The sequence below is a fragment of the Galleria mellonella genome, unplaced genomic scaffold (genome assembly GCF_026898425.1).
Source record: "Galleria mellonella isolate WM207_F2 unplaced genomic scaffold, CSIRO_AGI_GalMel_v1 utg967, whole genome shotgun sequence".
Lineage (NCBI taxonomy): Eukaryota > Metazoa > Arthropoda > Insecta > Lepidoptera > Pyralidae > Galleria > Galleria mellonella.
The window spans coordinates 67,988-92,280 of record NW_026442181.1 but is presented as its reverse complement, the minus strand read 5'-3'; the positions used below and the strand labels follow the sequence as shown (position 1 = coordinate 92,280).

The 24,293-nt window shown below is 36.3% G+C and overlaps 3 protein-coding genes across 3 annotated transcripts in view; 2 read left to right on the top strand and 1 right to left on the bottom strand.

The window, feature by feature from the left end:
- Window positions 1–49: 49 nt before the first annotated feature.
- LOC113523193 (proton-coupled amino acid transporter-like protein pathetic) lies at window positions 50–11,119 on the top strand. Its single transcript, XM_052902919.1, has 10 exons — window positions 50–800; window positions 3,101–3,142; window positions 4,206–4,312; window positions 6,260–6,404; window positions 7,232–7,362; window positions 7,748–7,983; window positions 8,499–8,702; window positions 9,279–9,384; window positions 9,612–9,828; window positions 10,577–11,119. Exons 1-10 carry the CDS (start codon window positions 786–788, stop codon window positions 10,784–10,786), a joined length of 1,413 nt encoding a protein of 470 aa, XP_052758879.1. The 5' UTR covers window positions 50–785; the 3' UTR covers window positions 10,787–11,119.
- A 285-nt stretch (window positions 11,120–11,404) lies between these two features.
- Window positions 11,405–13,292, bottom strand: LOC116412849 (beta-hexosaminidase subunit beta-like). Its single transcript, XM_052902913.1, has 4 exons — window positions 13,050–13,292; window positions 12,423–12,511; window positions 11,889–12,006; window positions 11,405–11,468 (listed from the first exon to the last, which is right to left on the bottom strand). Exons 1-4 carry the CDS (start codon window positions 13,052–13,054, stop codon window positions 11,405–11,407), a joined length of 276 nt encoding a protein of 91 aa, XP_052758873.1. The 5' UTR covers window positions 13,055–13,292.
- Window positions 13,293–22,223: 8,931 nt separating this feature from the next.
- LOC113523239 (GTP cyclohydrolase 1) overlaps window positions 22,224–24,293 on the top strand; it is a 30,059-nt gene continuing 27,989 nt past the window's right edge. The window contains exon 1 of the mRNA XM_026909127.3: window positions 22,224–22,613. Within this exon, the coding sequence (XP_026764928.1) occupies window positions 22,517–22,613 (97 nt within the window). The 5' untranslated portion in view covers window positions 22,224–22,516. The remainder of the gene's footprint in view (window positions 22,614–24,293) is intronic.

The window sequence follows — 24,293 nt, the reverse complement described above, 5'->3', positions numbered from 1 at the left end:
ACGTTTGTTTCATTTATATGTACGTACATATAAGTTTCATATCCTTTAGAATTAACTACGTCACATCCTATTGTCCATTTTACTTCACTAGAAATTGCAAATCGTCTATAGACATTAACAACCCCATAAATATCTTTTTTTTTTATTCAACTTAGAATGGCAAACAAGCTGTCGGCCCACCTGATGGAAAGTGGTAACCGTCACCTATAGACATGAGCAGTATCATGGACATAACAGAGTATACTGTTTCGCCCATGATACACCCCATGCGTTGCCATTCCTGAGGACTTAGGTGTTATTCCTCTGTACCCAGTAAATTCACGCCGTATCCCACCTTTCAAACCGGAACACAGCCATGCAAACACAACTGCTTCACGGTTGAAACACGAATGGGACAGAGGTACCCAAGCAAACGACTTTTGTACAAAGTCTCCCTCTGGTAATAACTGGTATCACAGTGTATTCTGTATTACCCATAGTACCCTTGTGTTGCCATTTGTGAAAACAAAACAGTCAAACAGCCTTACAATATATACATATATACCAACAAAAAATAACCAAAACCTACTCGTATTATGCAAAAGGCCTATCTCATAGACTAGACATGTCTCTCATATTCTCTTTCTACGTTATATCTTCTTTTTTCAATAATGGCTTCAAAAAAAGAATATTTATGAATTTCAGACAAATGTCAGAATAACACTAAGTACTGATAAATACTTCTATATTTTTTTACTATTATTAGTTTTTTTTTAATTGTTAAAGCTATACTCCGATGGTAGGAAATGGTTCATACGCCAGTAAGTATATAATGAATATTTATTTTAATTAAATGTCGGGTTTTTCCTGATAACCCTGTGACACTGCGACCATTCCATTGTGTTTTGTGCTTGCCCCTTTTTCTTTTAATTCACTGCTAATTCCTATCAGTAAACTTTAAGATGTTCTTTGTAGTTCTTTTTTATCTCCTAAGGCTATAGAGTGTATTTTCCAAAAGAAAATATCGTTTATGTATGAGTGGGATACAGTTACAAATTAAGTGCTGCGGCGTTTCTTCCTCATTGTGACAAAATCTGTAAACTATTGGGGATAAGTCTAGTTTTTATTTTTTTGATAAGTGAAAATGGTGTGGTAACCCCGCCTGCGCTAACGGGATACGCTGGCGGAGCACCAGTGAAGGGTGATAGATGAGAATGAAAACAGGCCAGTTAGCCCATCATGATGAATTCATCAGGAATTAACCATGATAGTTTCCGGTTTCAGGGAGAACCGCGAGCAGGTCGACCTAGTTGTATATTGCTAGCAATGGGATTCTCAGTCTCCATTACTAACAATCCCTTTCCCCCGGATAAGCCTAGTTGGATTATATGCTTGTAGACACATTAAACAACAAAAAAAAAAATACAGAAAATAGTGTCTACAAATAGATTTTCAGCACGCTTGGTTTTGCTCCACAAAGAAAAATGGCAACTTCAATAAGGTCAAAATTAATAAAATACCGACACGGGAGTAAAATGGGCCTGAGCCTAATTGGGCCATGTGATTGTTTAGTTTGCAGTGTCCAGTGAGAGCCCTTTTTAATATACACATAATACGTTTACTCAAAGGAATTATATAATAAATATATTATATATTTTTTTAATGGATGATAATGGTATGTTAACCCCGTCTGCGCTATCGGTATACACTGGCGGGGCACCAGTGATAGATGACTAATGAGGATGAAAGCAGGTCAGTTAGCCCATCCTGACGAATTCAACTAAAATTAGCCACGATGGTTTCCAGGGGGAACTACACGGAGGTCAACCTGACAGGGTATATTGCTAGTAATGGGGCTATTTGACCCCATTACTAACAATCCCTTTCCCCCCAATATTATAATATTATGTGCATAAGAAGCAATAATATACAAACTAAAGTGTGGAAAATCCTTAATTACTAAAAAATATTACTAACTAGGTGAAGGATAAGCAAGCTGAAGTGGCATTGGGCTGGTCACAGCTCGAAGAATCGACAACCGATGGGGAAGAAAGATTCTTGAGTGGCGATCACGTTTGGACAAACGCAGTGTAGGGCACACCTCACTAGATGGAGTGACCTGAAATGCATTGCAGGGAGTCAGTGGATGCAGGTGGCTCAGGACCGTTCTTTATGGCAGTCTATGGGGGAGGCCTATGTCCAGCAGTGGACGGATAATGGCTGCGATGATGATGACGATGAACTAGCTGTAATCGAATTAATCAGCATAGTATCCTTGAAAAGTTAGAATATAACCAACATTATATAGTGTTTATATAATAGTGTGCCACTTACCCTTCGTGTTTGGGGGGAAAGGGATTGTTAATAATAAGATTTAACAACCCCATTGCTAGCAATATACCCTATCAGGTCGACCTCTACGCGGTTTACCCTGGAAACCACAGTGATTAATTCTTGTTCAATTTATCACTATGGGCCAACTGACTTGCCTTCATCCTCACCTGTCACCCTTCACTGGTACCCCGCCAGCGTATACCGGTAGCGCAGGCAGGGTTACCATTTCATCTTCACCAATAAAAAAAAAACCTTTATCTTTTTATCTCAATGTCCTCTACCCAAAGGTTGCTTGGAAGAGATTGCTAAGCGATAAGGCCACCTTTTGTATCACTTCTCATTAAAGTCTGCTGTATTTTTATTATTGAATGGTACAATAAAGTGTTAACAAATATACCTAATTTGATCCAAATCTTTTAAGTAACTTTTGCATGAAAAATAAACATTAATCTATCCACCGTTACAATCATTCGCATTTATTATATTAATTAATTTATTTAATATTAAAAGAACCTAACTAAATTAATACAACGAAATATAATGATATTTTAAAAAATATGTAAGAATAAGAATAAAGGATCTTAGAATAAGATAGATAGATACTCTTTATTGTTTCCTCCAAAAGATTACAATAGTAAACTTATTATAAATATAAATAATTACAAGAAATAATCACAATGAGAAAACAATGGGCGACCTTATCGCTAAGAGCGATCTCTTCCACGCAACCTTTGGGTGGTATATCTTAAGTATTATATTAATACTTCTACGAATTTTTTTTTAACAGAGCATCCATAATTCAAGCCATGAAACACCACGTCGCAGTCCAGTAAGTATAGTACATTACTGCAGCGGCCAGCAACTGAGGAACGTGAAAAAAATATTAGGAAAATTATCCCATTTATTAATCTCAAAATACAAATCATATGTATGTACGAAATTTCATTCAAATCTATACAATCTTTTCAGCATGAATGAGTTTTTTTTTTAAGGGTAACCCCGCCTGCGCTAACGGGATACGCTGGCGGAGCACCAGTGAAGGGTGATAGATGAGAATGAAAACAGGCCAGTTAGCCCGTCATGACGAATTCACTAGGAATTAACCATGATAGTTTCCAGTGGAAACCGCGAGGAGGTCGACCTGGCTGGGTATATTGCTAGCAATGGGATTCTGAGTCTCCATTACTAACAATCCCTTTCCCCCCAGCATAAATGAGTTATAAATATGCAAACGTCCGTACAGACATTTTAACATTACCAATTAACATATTTTAAACCAATTTTAATGCAATAAAGAATATGTACATTGTAATTGTTTATATTTATAATAAGTTTACTATTGTAATCTTTTGGAGGAAACAATAAAGAGTACCTATCTATGTATCTATACATGTATATAATAATCTTCGATTAAAGAAGATTAACATCTCAGAAGTGGCAACGTACGAGCATTCATGGGTTGCCCTGTATATATAGTGTGTGTGTATCATCTATACACTACGGTTACCGTCATCTAACTTAGGTGACTTCATTTTGAGGGAGACTTTGTACAAAAGTCGATTGCTTGGGTATCTCTGTCCCATTCGTGTTTCTACCGTGAAGCAGTTGTGTTTGCATGGCTGTGTTCCGGTTTGAAGGGTGGGATATCGCGTGAATTTACAGGGTACAGAGGAATAACACCTAAGTCCTCAGGAATGGCAACGCATGAGTGATAACAAGGGCGAAACAGTATGTGTGTATACTATTATATCCATGGTACTGCTCATGTCTATAGGCAACGGTTACCACTTTCCATCAGGTGGGCCGTCAGCTTGTTTGCCATTCTAAGTCGTATAAAAAAAAATTGTAAACGAAGCATGGATGTCCCTTTTTAAATAATAGAAATATTACAGACAACGGCGGGAACATCACATGGTGGTAAATTTGAAATAAAAGCAACACCACAAGAAGCTATGAAGTACGACTTCGTGACGGCGAGAGAAGTTAGGAAAACCACAACGTAATACTGTATCCACTCATTTTAACATACCACTATCGTAATTATACTAGGTTTTTAGCTTAATTAATTTTTAGCTTAAGGGTCAAATAATTGGTGTCATACCAATTATTTGACCCTTAAGCTAAAAACATAGCAAGTACCTTATTCTCTTATACCTACCTAAACTACACTAAACTACCTAAAAAACAACAAACGAACAACCCAAAATACCCAAAACTCAATCAGTTTACAAACAATAGTTCTCCAAATTGACCCAAGAACTTCGGAAGTTCTTTCTGCACGGCATAGAGCCTACTGCTGCGCCATGTGACGCCATTTCCTTTTAATACATGTAATTTTATGAGATACTATCAAAAGATCAAACCACGAAACACTTGTTTTTTTTTCTACAAAGGTGGCAAACAAGCGCTATGTGGAGAGAAACAATAAATTATTAACCAGTATGGTGCAAAAAGAATATATCATAATGTTAGCTCCCTTACGGGGCAGGTAGAGAGAATCGTCTCATCACAGTCACATGCCAATGGTCAACTTTTGTCAACCTTTCTCATCTAGCGTTCTTTCCACATGCCCGAACCAACTTAATATGTCCTCTCTCATTTTTACACGGACACTCTCATTCAAACCAACTCGTTCTCGGACTACTGTGATGCAAAAAAGTTAGAAATCCAATTATTTGTACTATCTATTAGGAATTCCCTATCTGTACTCTGTAAGTCTTGATTTAAAGTATGTGCAAGGTTGTACTGTGGTTTCTGAATTATGTGGAACATTTCCATTAGTATAATAGGTATGCAGGGTAAGCATTGACATTGACGTCTCGTTATGAGTTCACAAGGTTCTATTGATACATGAACTATGATGTTTACAATTTGGTCTTTAGTCCTACTTGGATGAAACGCTATTAATCAAGTAGAATCAAGTCTATTAAAGTTTGTGTAATAGAAACAAACAAGTTGTTAGGTGAATAAATAAAAGTATATTGGTAAAAAAAAATGTTAATGTATTTCAACCAATGTATATTTAATTTATTCCTTAATTGTTAATACAACAACGACAAAACTAAACTATATGATATCCAGTATAAAGGACACTTTTCTATCATTCGCCTATGGCCGGCTCTAGACGGTGGAATAAGTCTTAAATTATTATAGTATCATTTGGGTCATGCATTGTACTCTTAATTTTTTTTATTCTTTTTTTTTTCTTTTATTTTATAACATAAACGTGCATGCGACTCGCTTAATGCCGCCTCCATGAATACCCGCAACACCATTGCAGGTGTGCTGCCGACCTTTTAAAAAGGAATACGCTCTTTTCTTGAAGGTTACGATGTCGTATCGGTTCGGAAATACCACTTCAGGAAGTTGATTCCAAGAATTCAATTCCAAATTTAGAATATCAAACAACTTGACTGTTCAGTTTCCATTGAAAGTAGTTGCCTTGGTGTACAAACATGAACAATGCCTAAAGCGTCACAATACACTATGATGCATATTGAAATCCACTTACATTGTCATTAATGAGAGCTATGGTGTAAAGCATCATGTACCCAGTAAATTCACGCCATATCATGAGGGATATGGCATGAATTTACTGGGTACAGAGGAATAACACCTGAGTCCTCAGGAATGGCAACGCATGGGGGGTATCATGGGCTAAACAGTATACTCTGTTATGTCCATGGTACTGCTCATGTGTATAGGCGACGGTAACACTTTCCATCAGGCCGTCAGCTTGTTTGCCATTCTAAGTTGTATAAAAAAAAAAACTTTCGTATACTGCAATTACAACATGGCTCTTGATAATGCTGAGCCAATAACAATATCACAATCTAAAAAACTCTTTTCTACCAGTCTTTTCTACCTGACGCATTTGAACAGATTTCAGGATGTGCCAAAGGCTTTGGAGCACTTATTTCTTACACTGTTGCAATATGGTCCGCAGCGTGATGGAGTCTATCGGCCACCTAATCAAGAGTTGTCTCGGCGGAGGCGTGGTGGCCATCCACGAGGCATACATGGATTGTGGTCTGTGGACTGCCCTTGTACTGAACGTGTTCCTCGGGTTTGCTGTCAGCTATTGTATGTTTGTAAGTTTAACAGCGATCTGTAAATTGACTTTTGATGCAGCACGATGAGCATTAAATAGAGTCAAACATAAAATAAAACAATGTTCTTTTGACTACTTTTGAGGTTATGGTTTCATCCCAATTCAATTGTAACAGCCTATTTTTAAAAGACAAGGCCATTTTTTACTCGAACTCAATTGCCTTTTACCTGTATACTACTCCAAAGTGGTAATATCAACGATATGTTACATGTAAAAGATGAGAAAGTGATAAGACTTGCAATGATTACTTTTTTTATATAATTGATCTCAATAATCTATAAATATTGCTATCTAGCAAATAACTGTCACCAGAGGGAGACTTTGTACAAAAGTCGATTGCTTGGGTACCTGTGTCCCATTCGTGTTTCAACCGTGAAGCAGCTGTGTTTGCATGGTTGTGTTTCGGTGTGAAGAATGGGATATGGCGAGAATTTACTGGGTACAGAGGAATAACACCTGAGTCCTCAGGAATGGCAACGCATGGGGTGTATCATAGGCGAAACAATATACTCTGTTATGTCCATGGTACTGCTCATGTCTATAGGCGACGGTTGCCACTTTCCATCAGGCACAAACTACGAACGCTTGCAGCAAATAGTTTAAATAAAGATTTTGATCTAAAAGTTATGTCACAGTATTAGAACTAGAACTTCCATAGGTTAAACATGTTTTGGGTCGGAACATAGTATGCAATAAAGAAAGCTACTTGTCGATATAAATAGATGAAACATGGATGCCTCCATGACTTGATTACTAAATAGATATAAGTAATGGTGTTATGTTTCAGTACTTTGATATGAATTCCAGATATTGGCACGATCGGCACAGAAGATGTACGGCCGAATACAAGTACCGAAGTTGACGTACCCAGATCTGGCGCAGGCGTCGCTAGAAGCAGGCCCCTGGCAACGTTTGAAAAAATACGCTATGGTTTTTAGGTCTGCAAGCATTTCTTCTTAAATTCCGTCAGCTAATAAAAGAATTTTTTTATGATTAGAAAGGCAAACAAATTGACATTCTACCTGATAGGCAGTGGTCGCCCATAAACATTTGCAATATAGTTAACAAGCCTTTACTTGCCTTTAAAGATATCACAGACACTATTTTTAAAGAACATCCTAAAACAACGCATTGGGGTAAAGAAAAAGAAAAAAAAGCACATTGCACTTGTTCGAGAAATAAACTGATCATAAATCATACTCAAAGGTGACAAGTCTTTTCAAAAACCTTAAACCTTGTTCCCTCAGGTGGACTGCCGGCTTGTTTGCCATTCTAAATTGCATTAAAAACAAAATGTAACTGGAACCAAAGTTCTTTAAACAGATATGCAGTGGATGTAGTGATAGTCGTAGACCTTTTCGGCTCCTGCTGCGTCTACCAAGTGGTGATCGCTCGGACCTTGAAGCAGCTGGTCGAACAGTCGAATGAAGTCAACGACGGCGGAACCCCTTCTATAAGAATATATATACTGGGGCTAATGCTTCCTTGCATACTGATTTGTATGATACTCACCCTCAAGTATTTGGCACCGTTTTCATTGGTCGCAGATATATTTATTGGTAAGCATATTGAGAGTTTTGCACTCAACAAAAGCTGTATCAGAGGAACGTTTTGTATAAAAATCATCTACACGTGCACCTCTGTTTCATTCGTATTTCGGCTGAGCAGCAGCAGTTTTTGCACGGCTGTTTTGTTTAAATGGGCATTATTATTTCAGCCATTAACCGTCCACTGCTGAACATAAGCCTTCTCCATAGAAGGAGTTTTTCCAGTAATTGCCACGCTTGGCAGGCGGGTTGGCAACCGCAATTAGGCTTTTAGAGATGTTTTAAGAGGTACGCTGCTGGCCATCCCTCGCCCTCCCTGAATCGACTCTTACGACACCTACGGCAAAGGAAGAGGTGGCCTATTCCTTGCTTGGACCACACGGCCATCATTTAAATGGGCATACATAGCAATAAAATCGCAAGACATAGGGGCATAAAACCTTAAGCCTCAATAAAAATAAGTTTTCCGATTGCCTATAATATTTTTTCACCCACATTTTTTCACAGTAATTTTTATTTTTTTACAGTGATCGTAGCATTTGCTACAGTTTATTACGGAACAAAGAATGCGACTAAAAATCCTCTAGAGTTTGCAATTTTCAATAACAATATAGCTGGACTGTTCGAGTTTATAGGTGTATGCGTGTTCAGTATGGAGGGGGTGGGAGCAACCCTCGCCATCGAGAACAGTATGACTGAACCGAAGAAATTTCCCCTTGTGTGTGTTGGAGGTAATATATCGCACGTAATTTATTTTTGCTCGTCTCTTGGTTTGTTAATTCTGAGGACTCTCTAAGGTTATGCATAAATGTTATTTAAAGTACACAGAAGTAGAACAAAATAAGATTTCGAAAAAAACTTACCTTTAGAACATTGAACCTGTGAAAAACTGTGTACTAATCATCTCTATGGGTACTGCTAGCTCCCTTGTATTTCTATCGACAAGCATCCATACAAAGCATAGCTACTTGGTGGCTTGGAAAAACGCATATAGCTTTCCATTAAATGTGGCATGGGATTATTCACCATTTCAAGGATACATAAATAAATTTTCACAGGGTCCAAATTAAACAACGAAAAGTTTATTTATAGGTCGGAGTTTAAGTTGACAAGATACTTATACAAGATAGGTGAGGATAAAGTCTGCTCGGTCCCGTCGTTACAAGTTCACTAAAAATTAACCACGATGTTTTCCAGGAGAGGTTAACCTGACAAGATATTATATTGCTAACAATGCGATTTCTGTTCCTTTTACTAATAACTGCCTTTTAGTCGGTATTAATTTACTATCTTTGTTTGTTATTCAGGAATGTCTATGGTTGTCGCTATGGTAATGACCGTTGGCTTTTTCGGGTACTGGGGTTTCGGAGATAAGGCGAAATCACCAGTTACCGTCAACTTCCCATGGGAACCGTAAGACAATCTTAACTTTAAGAACTTGTAAAATCTTACTATAGGATATAGGATTCTCATAATAGGAGAGCATTAGTTTATTTGTAATTTTCCTTATTTTTCATTATTAATTTCCCAAAATAAATTTAAAATATTCTCAATTTGGCAAAATTTTGTATTAATTGTAAAGTGTAGTGGAAGCTAGCTAACAAGGAAAAGTACTGTGATCCCTATACCTCTTATCACAGCTTCCCAATCGTCCTAAAAGCATTTATGGCCCTCATGATCTACGTAACCTTTGCCCTGAATTTCTGGATCCCATTCGAATTGGTCTGGCACTACCTCAAGAAACGGCACAACCCTGAAAAGTACTACATATGGGAGCGAGTGTACAGAGCCATACATGTTATTGGAATCACGCTGATCGCCTTTACGTTTCCTAATATCTCCAAGTTTATCGGATTGGTGAGTTTTTATGCAATGTAAGATAGCAAACTGTCGCCCTGTTTGTTTTCAAACAGGGTAACAGTTGGTTACCGTCGCCTATAGATATGGACTGAATCATAAACATTACAGAATACACTATTTGTACCTGTATCTTTCCTACACTAGATTACCCGCCAATTAATTTTTCTCTCTAACTACACTAGGTTGGCTGGAATAGATCTCTTTTAGAGATAAGCCCTCTCTTGCTAACAAGTTGTTAAACTAACCGCTGTGCTGTTCAAGTGCGGTAAAGAATATAATGTTCCTGATTTGCCTCATACATTGCCATTCCTGAGGACTAGCTTACAGGACCAGTACAGTTTAGTAAATAAATATCTCCAGTCGTAGACCTTGTGCAAAAGTCACCTGCTTAGTTACCTCTAACCCACGTGTCTCTTCCGTGAGCTATGCTTTCATGGCTGTATTTTGATTTAAACGTTAGATATGACAATAAAATTACATGGTAGGAAAGCATAAAACCATAGACCTTAACATAGGACTCGTATGGGGGATACCATTGGGTATCATTATTCTGTGATGTCTATGGAGTTGTATTAGCCTCTTTTATTGGGGGATTTTGCCAATTGTTGCCACGCTTGGCTGGAGGGTTGGCAATCGCAGTCAGGCTTTGGATGTTATAAGAAGGGCGCTGCTGCCTATCTCTCGATCATAATTTCTCTTAGTCGCCTCTTATGACATTCTAAGCATCATAAAACATCTTTTTCAGCTCGGCTCATTTTGTCTATCCAACATGGGCTTCATTTTCCCTGCCTTTATCGAGCTAAGCTTGGTGTGGGAGGAGCCAGGTCTTGGTGTTATGAAGTGGCGTCTCTGGAAATTTATCATCATATTCATATTTGGAATGATTCTATGCATTGTGGGCACATATACAAATGCCAAGGAATTAATCAAGGACGTGTTTTATAAAAATAAATAGTGTGAAAATAAATTGATTGACCTATACCAATTTGATTGTGACTGCTTTTAGTAAAGCAAGTGTTTTGTACATGTAATATTAAATATAAACACCAGATTACATTGTTATTTCTTAACTTTCTTTTTATTTTATTTTGATAATAAATTTTGTTATTTTAAATATTGTTTCTTTTATTATAATCATTAGCATTGCTTGTTATCGTCTTACTGTTATGACAATGAATTGTACAGGTATCTAATCTCGAGAAATATCAATTAAAAAGATATTTTCACAAAATCTCAATGTAACGACATGGAACATCAAAATTAATATTTTACCTTCATAAACCGCAAGTATGTATCATCATACGTATGATGGGGATTTTACTTTATGAAACTGTTAACTATATTTTGTAGTTTTATTCTTTCTTGTACAGAGTACGTATCCGTTTTCTTTTCATGTTTGCTTTGCTTAGTATTTCTATATCTGTACTAATTTTTTCATACATGCATTCAAACTAAAAAATAGGTCGAAGCATTTGGCGTTCCACTGTTTTTGCCTACCCTAATGGGAGACAGACGTGACAAGTATGTATGTATGTATATTGAAAAGTCAAAGTTTACAATTTATGTAAATAATTTATTTCAATTTTTTTATACAAAAGGATGGCTGCACTTTGATGCCTCTGAACAGCATACGCCATCTGTTGACAAAAGAAATAACCACTTTAAATGCCACATAATTAATAAGAGTTGGCTTGAAAGATTGCTCTCAGCAATAAGACTACCTTATTGTACTTATATATTTGTACAATTGTATCGTTATATTTAACGATACAATTGTACGAATATGTTAATTGTCTTGCTTATTTCCTATATTGTCCACGTTGTTATTGTAACGTAAACCTAGTCGATTACAAAAAAAAATATAGAATAGGAACTAGTTATTCCCATTGTTATTGTGTTAAATTTCTAGCGCCTTTATGATGTGTTGACTGATTTGACTTCATTTTTACCTATTATCTTGCACTGGTATTCCACCAGAGTATAACGATAGCACCTCTTCTTTGTCATTCTCTTTGCATCCCACAAGAAATTTTGTAGGATGCAAATGTCGGAATTACCTGTGAATATCCAACCTCACGTAGACATGCCCATTAGCGGAGTTATTGGTGACAAGATCTGACCGGAGCCTCTCACTTACAGCCGATAAACAAGGCCACAAATGATAATCCAAGTTCCCTGGACAAAAACATGAGGGTAACTACCAATATAAAAACATTAAAGCTTCAATTTCTGAAACCATCCAATAAACGCGGTGCTAAGCATAGATTACATTTCACAGTGTAACGAGAATGACATACAGTCAACCCATCTGATGGAAAATGGTAACGGTTGTCTATAGACATGAGCAGCACCATGGATATGACGAAATACATTGTAACGCCCATAGTACCCCACATACACTACCATCCCTGAGAACTATATTATACCTCTGTAATTTCAATAGCATTGATACCTTCAAACCGTAACACATTTAAAATATAAGCACTGCAAATGTTTGGCGGCAGAAATAATGGAACCAAGGTACTGAAGCAAACGTTTTTTACATAGTCTTTTTCTAATTATTGTCGTTAAAATATGAGATAATCAAATACCGGCATCTACAAGATCCGTCCACAGCACCGCTTCTCTGCCTTCTATTGTAAATACTTCATTATTCTTCCAAGATTCCATGTGCCATGTTCTAGATAAAGAAGTACTAATCAATTACTAGATAAATATCAAAATTGCTATCCCCGCTTGTCTTATTGGCTGCCCACTGACAGAATACCAGTAAATGATGATAGGTGAACATTATGTCAAATCAGTTAGTCCATCGGGATGGATTTAACAAGAATTCACCACAATGAATTAGAATTCATCTTAGAAGATGGTGATAAATTTGAAAGGGTATATTGCTGGCAATGGTTCCGTTAGAGCTCTTTGCCCGACTGCTTTATGCCCATACGGTCCAAAATGATCGTTCTACAGCGATGCGGAAAAGACAAATGTCTATGCTTTTGGCTTGAGCATATAACCAAATGTTTCTTCTGCACTACTCAAGTATGGTTTATGAAAATCGGATCGATAGCTCTTGTCAGGAAAAGACTAATGGTCCCTTATTCAGGGAGATTGGAGTAGTAATTCCGGAGATTAGTGCATTTTGAATTTGCTTTTTAACTTCTGTCAAAATGGCCACCTATGTCCGATTTGCCCGGAAATATTCATCTAACTTATACTACCTCATTGGCTGATCAGGTCGAAAAATAAACAAGACTTCTGGATGCCCCAATCCGATTTAAAGGGATTGGGATGAACAGAGAACGTATGTACCAACGAATCCTCACTCGGGGTAGTCCGGACTAATAGTTCTGAGTTTTTTTTTTCTACTGATATTTATTTAGCTTTTATACACGTTATACATAAAGTACATAATATGACGGACATGACACCTGGCTGTGTTATATACCTGTCGACCATGAATACTGTAGAGAATGTTGTTGGCGATGTAAATGCGAAACAATTAACTAGATATTAGTACAAGTATTAATAACTTACAAAAACTTATGTACAGACATATACATGCGTACAAATACTAATACATACACGTTCATATACACGTATGTATACTAACATATATGAGTAATACAACATTACATAGAGCATTACAAAGAAACAGAGCTACCTCATTCTATGTAATATTAATATGGGACCCATACTGGAATTAACGTTATTTATTGTGAAAAGAATATATAAATAGGTTCAGAATTGGTGAATACCTTACATAGACAAACTTTTGGTAGTCGCTTAAAAACAATATATCGTTGATACCTCACCTCACCTGTATTTGTGACACCTCTGCTGGCTTATCTCACAGGACAATTTCCACTTACTCGAATGTATCACCCTAAATTTATTCAAAAAGGAATTAGAAGGGTTCGCTAGCCACTGGACAAGTTGCATTCCTAACCGATCCTAAGTTTTTGCTTCAAAATCCCTCATCAGATGCGTCGTGTACCATACCACTGGTAACTTCGACAGGAAACCTTGGTTCGCCAAATTTAATCCCTCTAAAGCTTTCTGCAAAAATCCTTCTCCCTCATCTATCAAATTACAACAATTAGATAAAGAAAATACACCATCGCCTACATAAAAATGTCATTTACTTTAGTCATTTCAATTATTTCAGTATAAATTGTTTGAAGCGTATCAAATATAGCTTTACTCATGTCCAATCTTAAGCATAATACATTATCACACGTAATCATTTTTTCTAGGACAGGTCACATCGTCTGACCAGGACCAAGATCTACCCACAGGTCCTGAAGCAATTACTTCCAGCAATACCCTAATTCCAGGAATTTTAGCTCTATTTACTAAAGATTTAACGTTTTATTTGTATACACCAATTTCCGGTCATATGCTCCGTATTAAAAAAATTGAGGAAGCTTTTGTAACATCAATGGAAAACTAGTCACATCTGAAATTCTCCAGTGAAAGGTATTTAGCTTAACAATCGCCATTGCATCTATTGTTCTCATCAAATCTGGTGCGTGTATAATTTCTTACTGTGTCTATCATTAGTCCCCTTTATTTGTAACTGGGTGCATCATTTATTATTACATTCGACAGAGTTATTAAACGTTCTGTACTTTGATTAAGCAATACCAATTGACTCAAAGTTTCCAAGCCATGTCTAACACCGCAAAAGGACGCGCCTACAATTTTCCGAGTAATTATGACTTGATTGTGAATCGTTTCAACTTTAACAGCATAGGACTCTTCAGTACTCAGTCGAAGTTTCGGTTTTGGATCTGTTTCTACATCGATTTGGATGTTTATTTTCTTCACGACAAAAACTTTGGTACGATTTTTTGTTTTTACTTGATTTTTTCTAATCTAGCCAAGTCGCGAAGAAATAATTTGAAAGCTTCCGGCAAAGTATGGTGCACGTTTTCGGATGGCACTGATTGGAATTTGTACTCTAATCTGTTAGTAACTATAGTTACAATCGTTTTACTGAAATGTGTGTAATCTATTGGGTATGGCCATAATTGTAGCTCTAAACAAAATAGTATACATCTACTTAAAGACGCGAACATTGTACTTATGGTTGATTTATAAACTTTTTGACAGTAGCCATGCTGACATTCTCACGCCGTATTTGATAAGATAACCCTGCAAATTATATTAATTACATACATTTAATTATTTTATGTGTTTAAATGAGATTTTACAATCTTAAATCAACGAAAGAATTAAGTAATATTCTTACAAACCTTGCCACCTTCTGTCAATCTTTTTACAGAACTTTTCTTCTGATCGTTTATATATTATATAAAGGCATTGTTGTCAAAACTGTTATCAATATACTCAGCATCATTACAATCACTAGTATCAAGTATATTATCCAATTGAAATGTAACTTCTGAAAAAAATCCCTAACGTTCCCTGACCCCCAAAAACAGTTAATCTGTTAATATAGTTATTTCTAAATCTATTTTTCGTCGACGTAAAATCGATTTCATTATCTTATATCGTAAAATATCTACCTTTAAAATTAGGTATCAATAACTTTACAGTATACATTTCGATCATTCTTAGATCACAGTTAAATAACGTACCTCTCCTACAGCTACAAGGAAGTCTTATACTATTGAAGACTTAGAATAGCATTGTCTATGCACATAAACAGTATCATAGACGTCACAGGATATACTGTGATACACATAACACTCCTATGCGTTGGACTATGATATTATATTTTGTCTAGAAATATGATCTTATGCCTTCGCACTTTGTAATTTCACTGATATTAAATAACTTACAAATTATCTTTCGAAGATCAATTAGACGATTTATAGCAATCTCCTTTGATTTAGTAGAGTTATTTATACATGAACCTTACGTAATTATTGTGTGTTTTTTTTTAATGGATGAAAATGGAATGGTAACCCCGCCTGCGCTATCGATATACACCGGCGGAGCACGAGTGAAGGATGATAGGTGAGGATGAAGCAGGTCAGTTAGCCCATCGTGATGAATTCAACAAGAATTATTCACGATGGTTTCCAGGGGGAACCACGTGGAGGTCGACCTAATAGGGCATATTGCTAGCAATGGAGCTGTCAAACTCCATTGCTAACAATCCCTTTCCCCCCAATTATTATACGTTTTGTGTGTAAACAAGAAATATTACTAGAGAGAGACTTTGTATAAATGTCGTCTGCTGAAGAAGTACCCAACCTATAGAATAGAAGTAATCTATCCCATTCTTATCTCTGCTGTGAAGCAGTTGTGTTTGTATAGCTGTTTCGACTAGAAGGGATACGGCAATGAAATTACAAAGCATAACACCTTAGTCCTCAGGAATAGCAACGCATGAAAGGTATCATGGGTGGCACAGCACTGTCTGTTATGTCCATGGTACTGTTCATGCCTATAGGCGACGGTTACCACTTTTTATCAATTAGGCCGTCAGCTTGTTTGTCATTCTTTTATTTTCATTTACAAGTTTCCTCTTGTCGGTGCAACTAATTCACCATTAGTTGCTTTTTATAGGATTATAGAGTAGTAGTCTCCCATTTTGCGTTCTGCACCGCAGTTCAAAGCACCAATATGTCGCCCTCTGGCTAGAAGTCCTTCTAGAAGTTTCTTCTTCGGCCTTCGACCAGTACTGTTACGGCGGGGGAAAGAGATTGTTAGTAATGGAGACTAAAAATCCCATTGCCAGCAATATACCCAACCAGGTCGACCTCCTCGTGGTTCCCCTTGGAAACTATCATGGTTGATTTCTGATGAATTTATCATGATGGGCTAACTGGCCTGTTTTCATTCTCATCTATCACCCTTCACTGGTGCTCCGTCAGCGTATCCCGTTAGCGCAGGCGGGGTTACCATACCATTTTCACGCATAAAAAAAAAGTACTGTTACGGCTACTACCTCAAATCAGTGGAAAGCTTATTTACTGATGGTATTCATTTGCCATGTCATAATATAAAAAAAATATTCTTTTTATTGAAACTAGAATTATCCTACTGTTATTGAATATCGTTTTGTTTTTATCATCGTGTATCGCTATTTTTTTATTTACAGCGACATCTAGTGATACGCTATAGAACTATAACATTCAATACAATGCACACAAACAGTACAGTTGTTATCACTAGATGGAGTTATATGTTTTATTAACTGAATTATAAAAAAAAATATAATAAGTATGTACTTTATCACATATTTTATTTATATATAAGATACATAAGGTTTGACTATTTTCTTGAAGCATCAAAAAGTTTTTCTGCGTACATAAGGTCTCTGGTTCGGTACTCAGACAAACTGATGTTTGAAGACGGCTAAGAGGAAAATAAAATTGACACACGAACGAAATCGCAGGTGACAAGTATTGTATAATATCGTAACAATTATATAAACCCAAGACAATTTTAAGCATTTTTCCGACCGAGAATTGCATATGGGTGGTAAACACTTTTATATGCATTTTTGAATAGAATATCTACATACAAATGCTTCGAGAAAAGCGGGTTAACTTTTTCATACAATTTTGCGTGATTAATAGTTGAGTTATTCCATTATAACTTCTATATTTATTTTGTTTTATAATTTCTAAATCTTTTTAATTCGTAAAAACTGATTTTATTTATTAAATAATACATCAAGATACGTTGTGTGCGTAAGTATATAGAACTTTGATAAAAAAAAAACGAGTCAATTAATTTGACAATTAGCTGACAAAAAGTTGATCCGTTTTTGAGGCTCGATGCTCTATCTATATAATCTATGGATATGTAATATAACTAAGTTAGTAGAATCAGTGGAACATTTTAAAATGGCTCAATATTCATAGTAACAGCATTGGGTTTTACAAGAAAACAATTAAATCTTTAAAAATTCCATCCAATCCGTTACCAGGTAAAACTTTGCAAGCTTCCGTACTCGCTAAAACCGCAAGTGTGGGGAAATTTTATGCAACTTGGAATAGCAAAACAAGTTCACGACTCACCCGACAGAAAGTGGTAATTGTGACGTCCATGATGGCCCTAACGTGTTTCTATTCCTGGGGACTACGATGTTATGCCTGTTATTTATGTTGTTTCATTTGCTACCATATCCTTCAAACCAAAAGACATCTTTTCAAGTAGAGCTACACTTTAAAAGTAAACATTCAGAAATATTGAAAATTATGAAAAACTTTCTTTTTTCTTATACCCAAGTATATATGCGACCAGTCAAGGACAGATGTGTTGTTTGCAAATAATAACAAAAGGGAGAACATCACGAGTATTGTTATTTTACATTTTATTGCACCATTTATAAAATAGTATTTTAACACTTAAATAATAATACATCTAATTGCCTAGCTATAAATATTTATTTATATATTTACACTAAGCACCAATTAAAAATAATAAATACACTTTAATGAGAAGTGATACAAAAGGCGACCTTATTGCTAAGCAATCTCTTCCAGACAACCTTTGGGTAGAGGGCATTGAGAAAAGAAAGACAAAGGGTAGCTGGCTCACTATTACATATATATATATATATATATATATATATATATATATATATATATATATATATATATATATATATATACAATAAATATACCAATTTGGTTGAGACAGATTTAATGTCAAAGTGTAAAGCGCTCCAATGCTTGATAGCCTGAATGGGGAAAAACTAAAGAAAAAGCCAAAGTAGTGGGCAGGAACATGAAGCAGGAGATTTCTAGAAGATCAAAGTTAATGATTACTGACGTCTCTATGAAAAATTAAATTTAAACTTTTTTTAAAGGATGACAATGGAGTGGTAACCCAGCCTGCGCCACCAGTATACGCTGGCGAGGCACTAATGAATGATGATAGGTAAAAATGAAAACGTAGGTCAGTTAGCTCATCGTGATGAATACACCAGGAATTCAGCATGATCGTTTCCAGGGGGATCACGTGGAGGTTGACCTGACTGTAGGGTATATTGCTAGCAATGGGGCTGGTAGCCTATATTACTAACAATCCCTTTCCCTTTAATTTTAGACTTAAGATATGCAGGAGAGTTTGGATCATATGAAATGAAATAGAGGGTACAGAGCAGACGAACATTTTTACGTTGTCTGATGGGAAGGCATTCATGGGAAGAGTTGTATAATGAGATATGGTATTATTGAGAAGATATCGTAGCGTTTTAAACGTTTTTAGTATGAAATATCAATGAGCTCAGTAGCAAATTGGTTAGGATTATTATTTGATCGGTCTTTATATGTTTCAACTGCACACCTCATTTTGTCCTTGACTGTTCATTTTCAGACGTTCCTATGTTTCCTTATTCGTAATAAACCATGACACACGTGTTATGTTTCTCAAACTTTTGAGAACTCGTATAAATCTAAGAACATAGAATTACACAGAAGGAATGATAAAATAAAAACTGTAAATCGTATGGTTGCCTCCTTTCTTCTTATGCAAATATAATTAGCAAAAAGAGGACGAAAGATACACCTACAGTTGCTATTGTTCTCAATTCATAGCAGGCTAGCGTATAGAAAATGTTTGATATGTCAATTATTTTATGCGAGCAGGTTCTATCTGAATTTGGTAGGGTTATACGGCCGTATAACATTTTCTGTACACTAGCCTGCTATGAATTGTCAATTTTATCACTCCTTCTATGTAATTCTCTGTTCTTAGATATAAATTCAGACGTTGCCACAATTCGCTATGAATGTTGTTAACACAAAAAATTGCAACAAGTACCTATAATATATAAGTAGATATTGCTACACAAAAACAGCTCCGATGGTGAACGCGCCGGTAAACGACGTAATATTTCGGAAATACTCTCCATGTTTGTGTTTACATTTAGATTTTTTTTTGATGGGTAAAAATAGTATGGTAACCCCGCCTGCGCTAACGAAATACGCTGACAGAGCACCAGTGAAGGGTGATAGATGAGAATGAAAACATGCCAGTTAGCCCATCATGATGAATTCAACAGGAATTAACCATGATAGTTTCCAGGGAGAACCGCGAGGAGGTCGAACTGGTTGGATATATTGCTAGCGATGGGATTCTCAGTCTCCATTACTAACAATGCCTTTTCACCTACATTTAGATATTGCATTGCAATTTTTGATAGGTATGCAAAGAAAAACAATAGTTTCAATTTAAAATCACAGAATTAAAATGGGTCCAATGGGATTGGATATTTTCTTTACAATTTTGGGTGAAAATTTTTCAATTTGCGAAATTTTGGAGAAATGAAAATCTTGCAGAGATTTTTGAAGGATAGGCTTAGGGAAATTTAGATAAATTTTGTAACAGTTTTGATTAACTGTTCACTGCTGAGCATAAACCTCCCCGCTTTGCCAGTAGTAGCCACACTATTGGCAAAACCCTCCAAGGGGGCCTTGACAGGCAGATTGGCAACCGCAGTTCGGTTTTAGAGATGTTTTAAGAAGGACGCTGGTGTTCATCCCTCGTCCTTCCTTAGTCGCCTCTTAGGACACCCACCAGGAAAGGAAGGGGTAGCTTATTTTATTCCGGGACCACACGGGGACATAAATCTATCACCCTTCACTGGTGCTCCGCCAGCGTAACCCGTTAGCACAGGCGGGGTTACCATACCATTTTCACCTATCAAAAAACAGCCAAAAGCCTATTAAAATATTTAAAAAATGTCGCATCCGAATCGACCTGAATCAGTTCAAAATTGGCGCCATAATCGTGTACCATATTAAAAAAAATTAGACAAATTGGGAACGTCTTCATTTTGGAAGTGCGTAAATAACAGCTACTGCTGATCAAGCTGTTCGTACAGCCTGATCAGTTCCATTCATCTATAAAATCGTCATAAATCATTTGTACATTGTTCGTGTGGCCTTAAATGACTCAAATAGTCGGCCAGCCAGCCATTATGTATTATTATATAAGCACCGGCCGTGAATTCGCGACAATGTCTAACAAAAAGTGACTGTGACGAATCGACGTGGTACAAAATAAAAATAAAAAAAGTACAAAAAGTATGTTTAATATCTGTATCGCTTCAATATCTATACATTAGTTTTCTTTTTTTATACAACTTAGAATGGCAAACAAGCCGACGGCCCACCTGACGGAAAGTGGTAACCGTCGCCTATAGACATGAGCAGTGCCATGGATGTAACAGAGTATACAGTTTCGCCCATGATACCCCCCATGCGTTGCCATTACTGAGGACTCAGGTGTTATTACTCTGTACCCTATAAATTCACTGCCATATTGCACCCTTCAAACCGAAACACAGCCATGCAAACACAACTGCTTCACGGTTGACACGACAGACATGAATAGGACAGAGGTGGCCAAACATAGCTGACAAATTTATTTTTTTAACCATTTTTCCTTTAATTTTGAACATGAATTATTTCATCCCAACCATCTGGATGAGTGGTGCTCCTCCACCGTACGTTTTTCAAGGCACTTTCTTCCACGCACAACCACTCTTTGGAATCAACTTCCAGCAGCAGTATTTCCGAACCGATACGACATCGTAACCTTCAAGAAAAGAGCATATTCCTTTTTAAAAGGCCGGCAGCACACGTGCAATGCTATTGGTGTTGTGGGTGACCATGGGCGGCGGTAGTCACTTACCATCAGGTGAGCCGCATGCTCGTTTGCCCCCTGTGTTGTAAAAAAAAACTAACCGGGATAAAAGTAACCTATAACCTCTCCATCCCATATAACACGTGTACACTAAATATCATTATAATTAACTAAGTCGTTAAGGCGCTAAGCGGTAACAAACAAACAAACCCACATTGACGTTTATAATATTAAATAGAGATGAATTATATTAAAACAAAATAGACTACGTTTTTACAGGTCGAACAGGAGAACTTGTAAAGTCTGCTTGGGCCCTCTAACCCTCCACTCGTGTATTTACTGTGAAGCGCTGTGCTAGAATTATTATCTTCTGCTAACCTTCAAGAACCTAACTATAAAAACTGCATTTAATTTGGTATAGTAACTTATGTGTGATATCGAAATAATTATATGGATAAAATTTCAAAAAAATATTCCCTTGATTTATTTTACTTCAATTAAACCCCCTTATATCAATTTTTCTTTAATATCTCCCATGTACAAACATCGCCCAATTATTTTTTGCCCAATTTGCCCATCGCAAAATACAATTGTGTATTATATTGGTAAATTTTCAAGTAGGATTAATAAAATGCACAGTTTTTAGTAATCTGTCGCAATAGCGCGCGAATATTTCGTAATTGACTGCATAGATCCCTCCAATGTCAACGAACCCTAATAAAATTGTAACCTAATAAAACTATTATTACAATAATATTGGCGTACTATAAAGACTGCAAATTTTTGTATAAAATCTACCTTAGCTCAGTTACGTAGGCCACTTAGTGCGCGGCGGCTGGCATAGACAGAACTCTGCGGGTATTTTTTTTTTTTTTTCAATTTTAACACCTTAGGATCATTCCGTTCTACTTATATATATTTTTTTCTCTGTTAATTCAATCGTGATTACCTTGGCCGTAGAAGCAGAACCGGTTCTTTGGTCCAGTAATTAATCCGCGTTGCCAATCGTTGTAAATTTGTGCTGTCAAAGTGACGTTTGAAAGCGCGCGAAACGTTCCCAGTTCGCGGCCTTTATTTTAAATTTCGAAGTTCGGAGAATAAAGAAGAAATTATGAAGGAGCTCAATGGCGTTTCTACCAGCCAGTGTGTGGAGAAGAATGGAAACGGCGCTGTCATTCTAGCGAAGAATGGGAAGATATCTGATAACGGTAAGTGGATAACTTGTGGTGCTTTTAAATTTTTTTTTTCTCCTTCAAGCATAAATTTAAAATGATGTACTTTAATATTCATTAAATAGCTGAATTTGAAAGGATTTTAAGTATAACAAAAGGTAAGCGTCTGTTAGTCATGCAATTCTATTAGCATAGTCATAATTATAACATATAAAGAAACATTTTCCTTACTTGAAGGAAAACAAAGTGAATAAATGCTAAACAATCACACCAATTACATGGTCCTCAAGCTGCCTGTAGACCTGCGTAATGTGGAACCAGACAACGGACATCTTAGGATAAACCCTAGAACTTGTACATTTTAATTTATACAAATATAAAAGACAAATATAGTCCATTGAAAGTTTCAAATGTTATCTCCCATAAGATTTCAATCAATATTGATTTTGAGTCATTTTTAAGTAGAATATGGAGTAACACTTATGTTAGTGCATGCAGTGCAGGAAGAAAGTAATTTGTCAAATAATCTATTTATTAATTGCCAATTTAGCACTGCACGTACTGGGTCAATGTGTCTCCTCACCATCTCTTATATATTTTCTTTATTCGTTATTTAATATATAAGTTTACATTTTTTCCCGCTACTTCTTATGCGTGGCATTCTGTTTTTTTTTTTTATTCTACAAAGAAGGCAAACAAGCATACAGCCCGTGTAATGGTAAACGGTCACTGTAGCCTACACTGGACGCCCGCAACAGTAGGGGTGTCACGTACGCGTTGTTGACTCTGAAGAAACCTTAAAATACCCTTTATGAAGAGCCCCATATGAACATGAACATCTTTTATGGGATATGGGAAAACCATATATGGTTTTCCCATATCCCATAAAAGAGACTACGGTATCAGTCTCTTTTATGGGATATGGGAAAACCTATAAATTGATCAATTCTAAAAGGCGTATCAAAATAAAACACATACGAGATTTTAACTTAGACCTTCAGAAATACATCTGTGAAAATTGCATCCAATTTGGTATAGTAGTTTATGCGTAATGTCGGAACAAGCAGATGTCAGGCAAAATTATTAGCACCACGTATTGTTTAGTTGTGATTTTTTTTATTACTAAAATAATTTTTAGGTATTAGTCACAACGTATCAATACATCCCGCAACGTAGAATTTTGACTTACATAGTTTGAATAAGCAGACTGCGTAATTCTGACAACAGACTGCGTAATTCTAACAACAGTCTGCGTAATTCTGACAACAAACTGCGTAATTCTGACAACAGACTGCGTAAAAAATAAAGTTATGACAATTCTGTTCAAAATTAACATGGCATATACGGAAAACCTTTTACGGAAGTATTCTATCAGTGAAGCTGATTGACATCGGTTGAAAAACGACAAGAAATTTTGAGCCATCCACACTAACACTGCTCCTCCAACTATCAAGTTAATATAGGAGGCTCCCTTTTTAATTTTTTTTCTACCCATATATTTTTTAAACAATCTGACAACCCACCTGTGGGGAAAAGGTTCCCGTCGCCGTCGTCGTTAACTATCTTATATATAATCTACATTATATATTAACTATCTACATTGTAAAACCTTACTTTAGAGGTTAAATTTTGATCAGCTGTTGCTACGAAGCGTGTTTTAACACACTCCAAAACCACGGTCAAAATACATTTATTTTGGCGCATGGCAGTTACCGA

Coding starts and splice junctions, on each gene's coding strand:
- LOC113523193 (XM_052902919.1), top strand. Junction 6,405..7,231: donor CTGTCAGCTATTGTATGTTT/GTAAGTTTAACA, acceptor TATGAATTCCAG/ATATTGGCACGATCGGCACA. Junction 7,363..7,747: donor AAATACGCTATGGTTTTTAG/GTCTGCAAGCAT, acceptor TTCTTTAAACAG/ATATGCAGTGGATGTAGTGA.
- LOC116412849 (XM_052902913.1), bottom strand. Junction 12,007..12,422: donor GACGGATCTTGTAGATGCCG/GTATTTGATTAT, acceptor GTTTTTGTCCAG/GGAACTTGGATTATCATTTG. Junction 11,469..11,888: donor GTGAGGTTGGATATTCACAG/GTAATTCCGACA, acceptor TTTTGTCAACAG/ATGGCGTATGCTGTTCAGAG.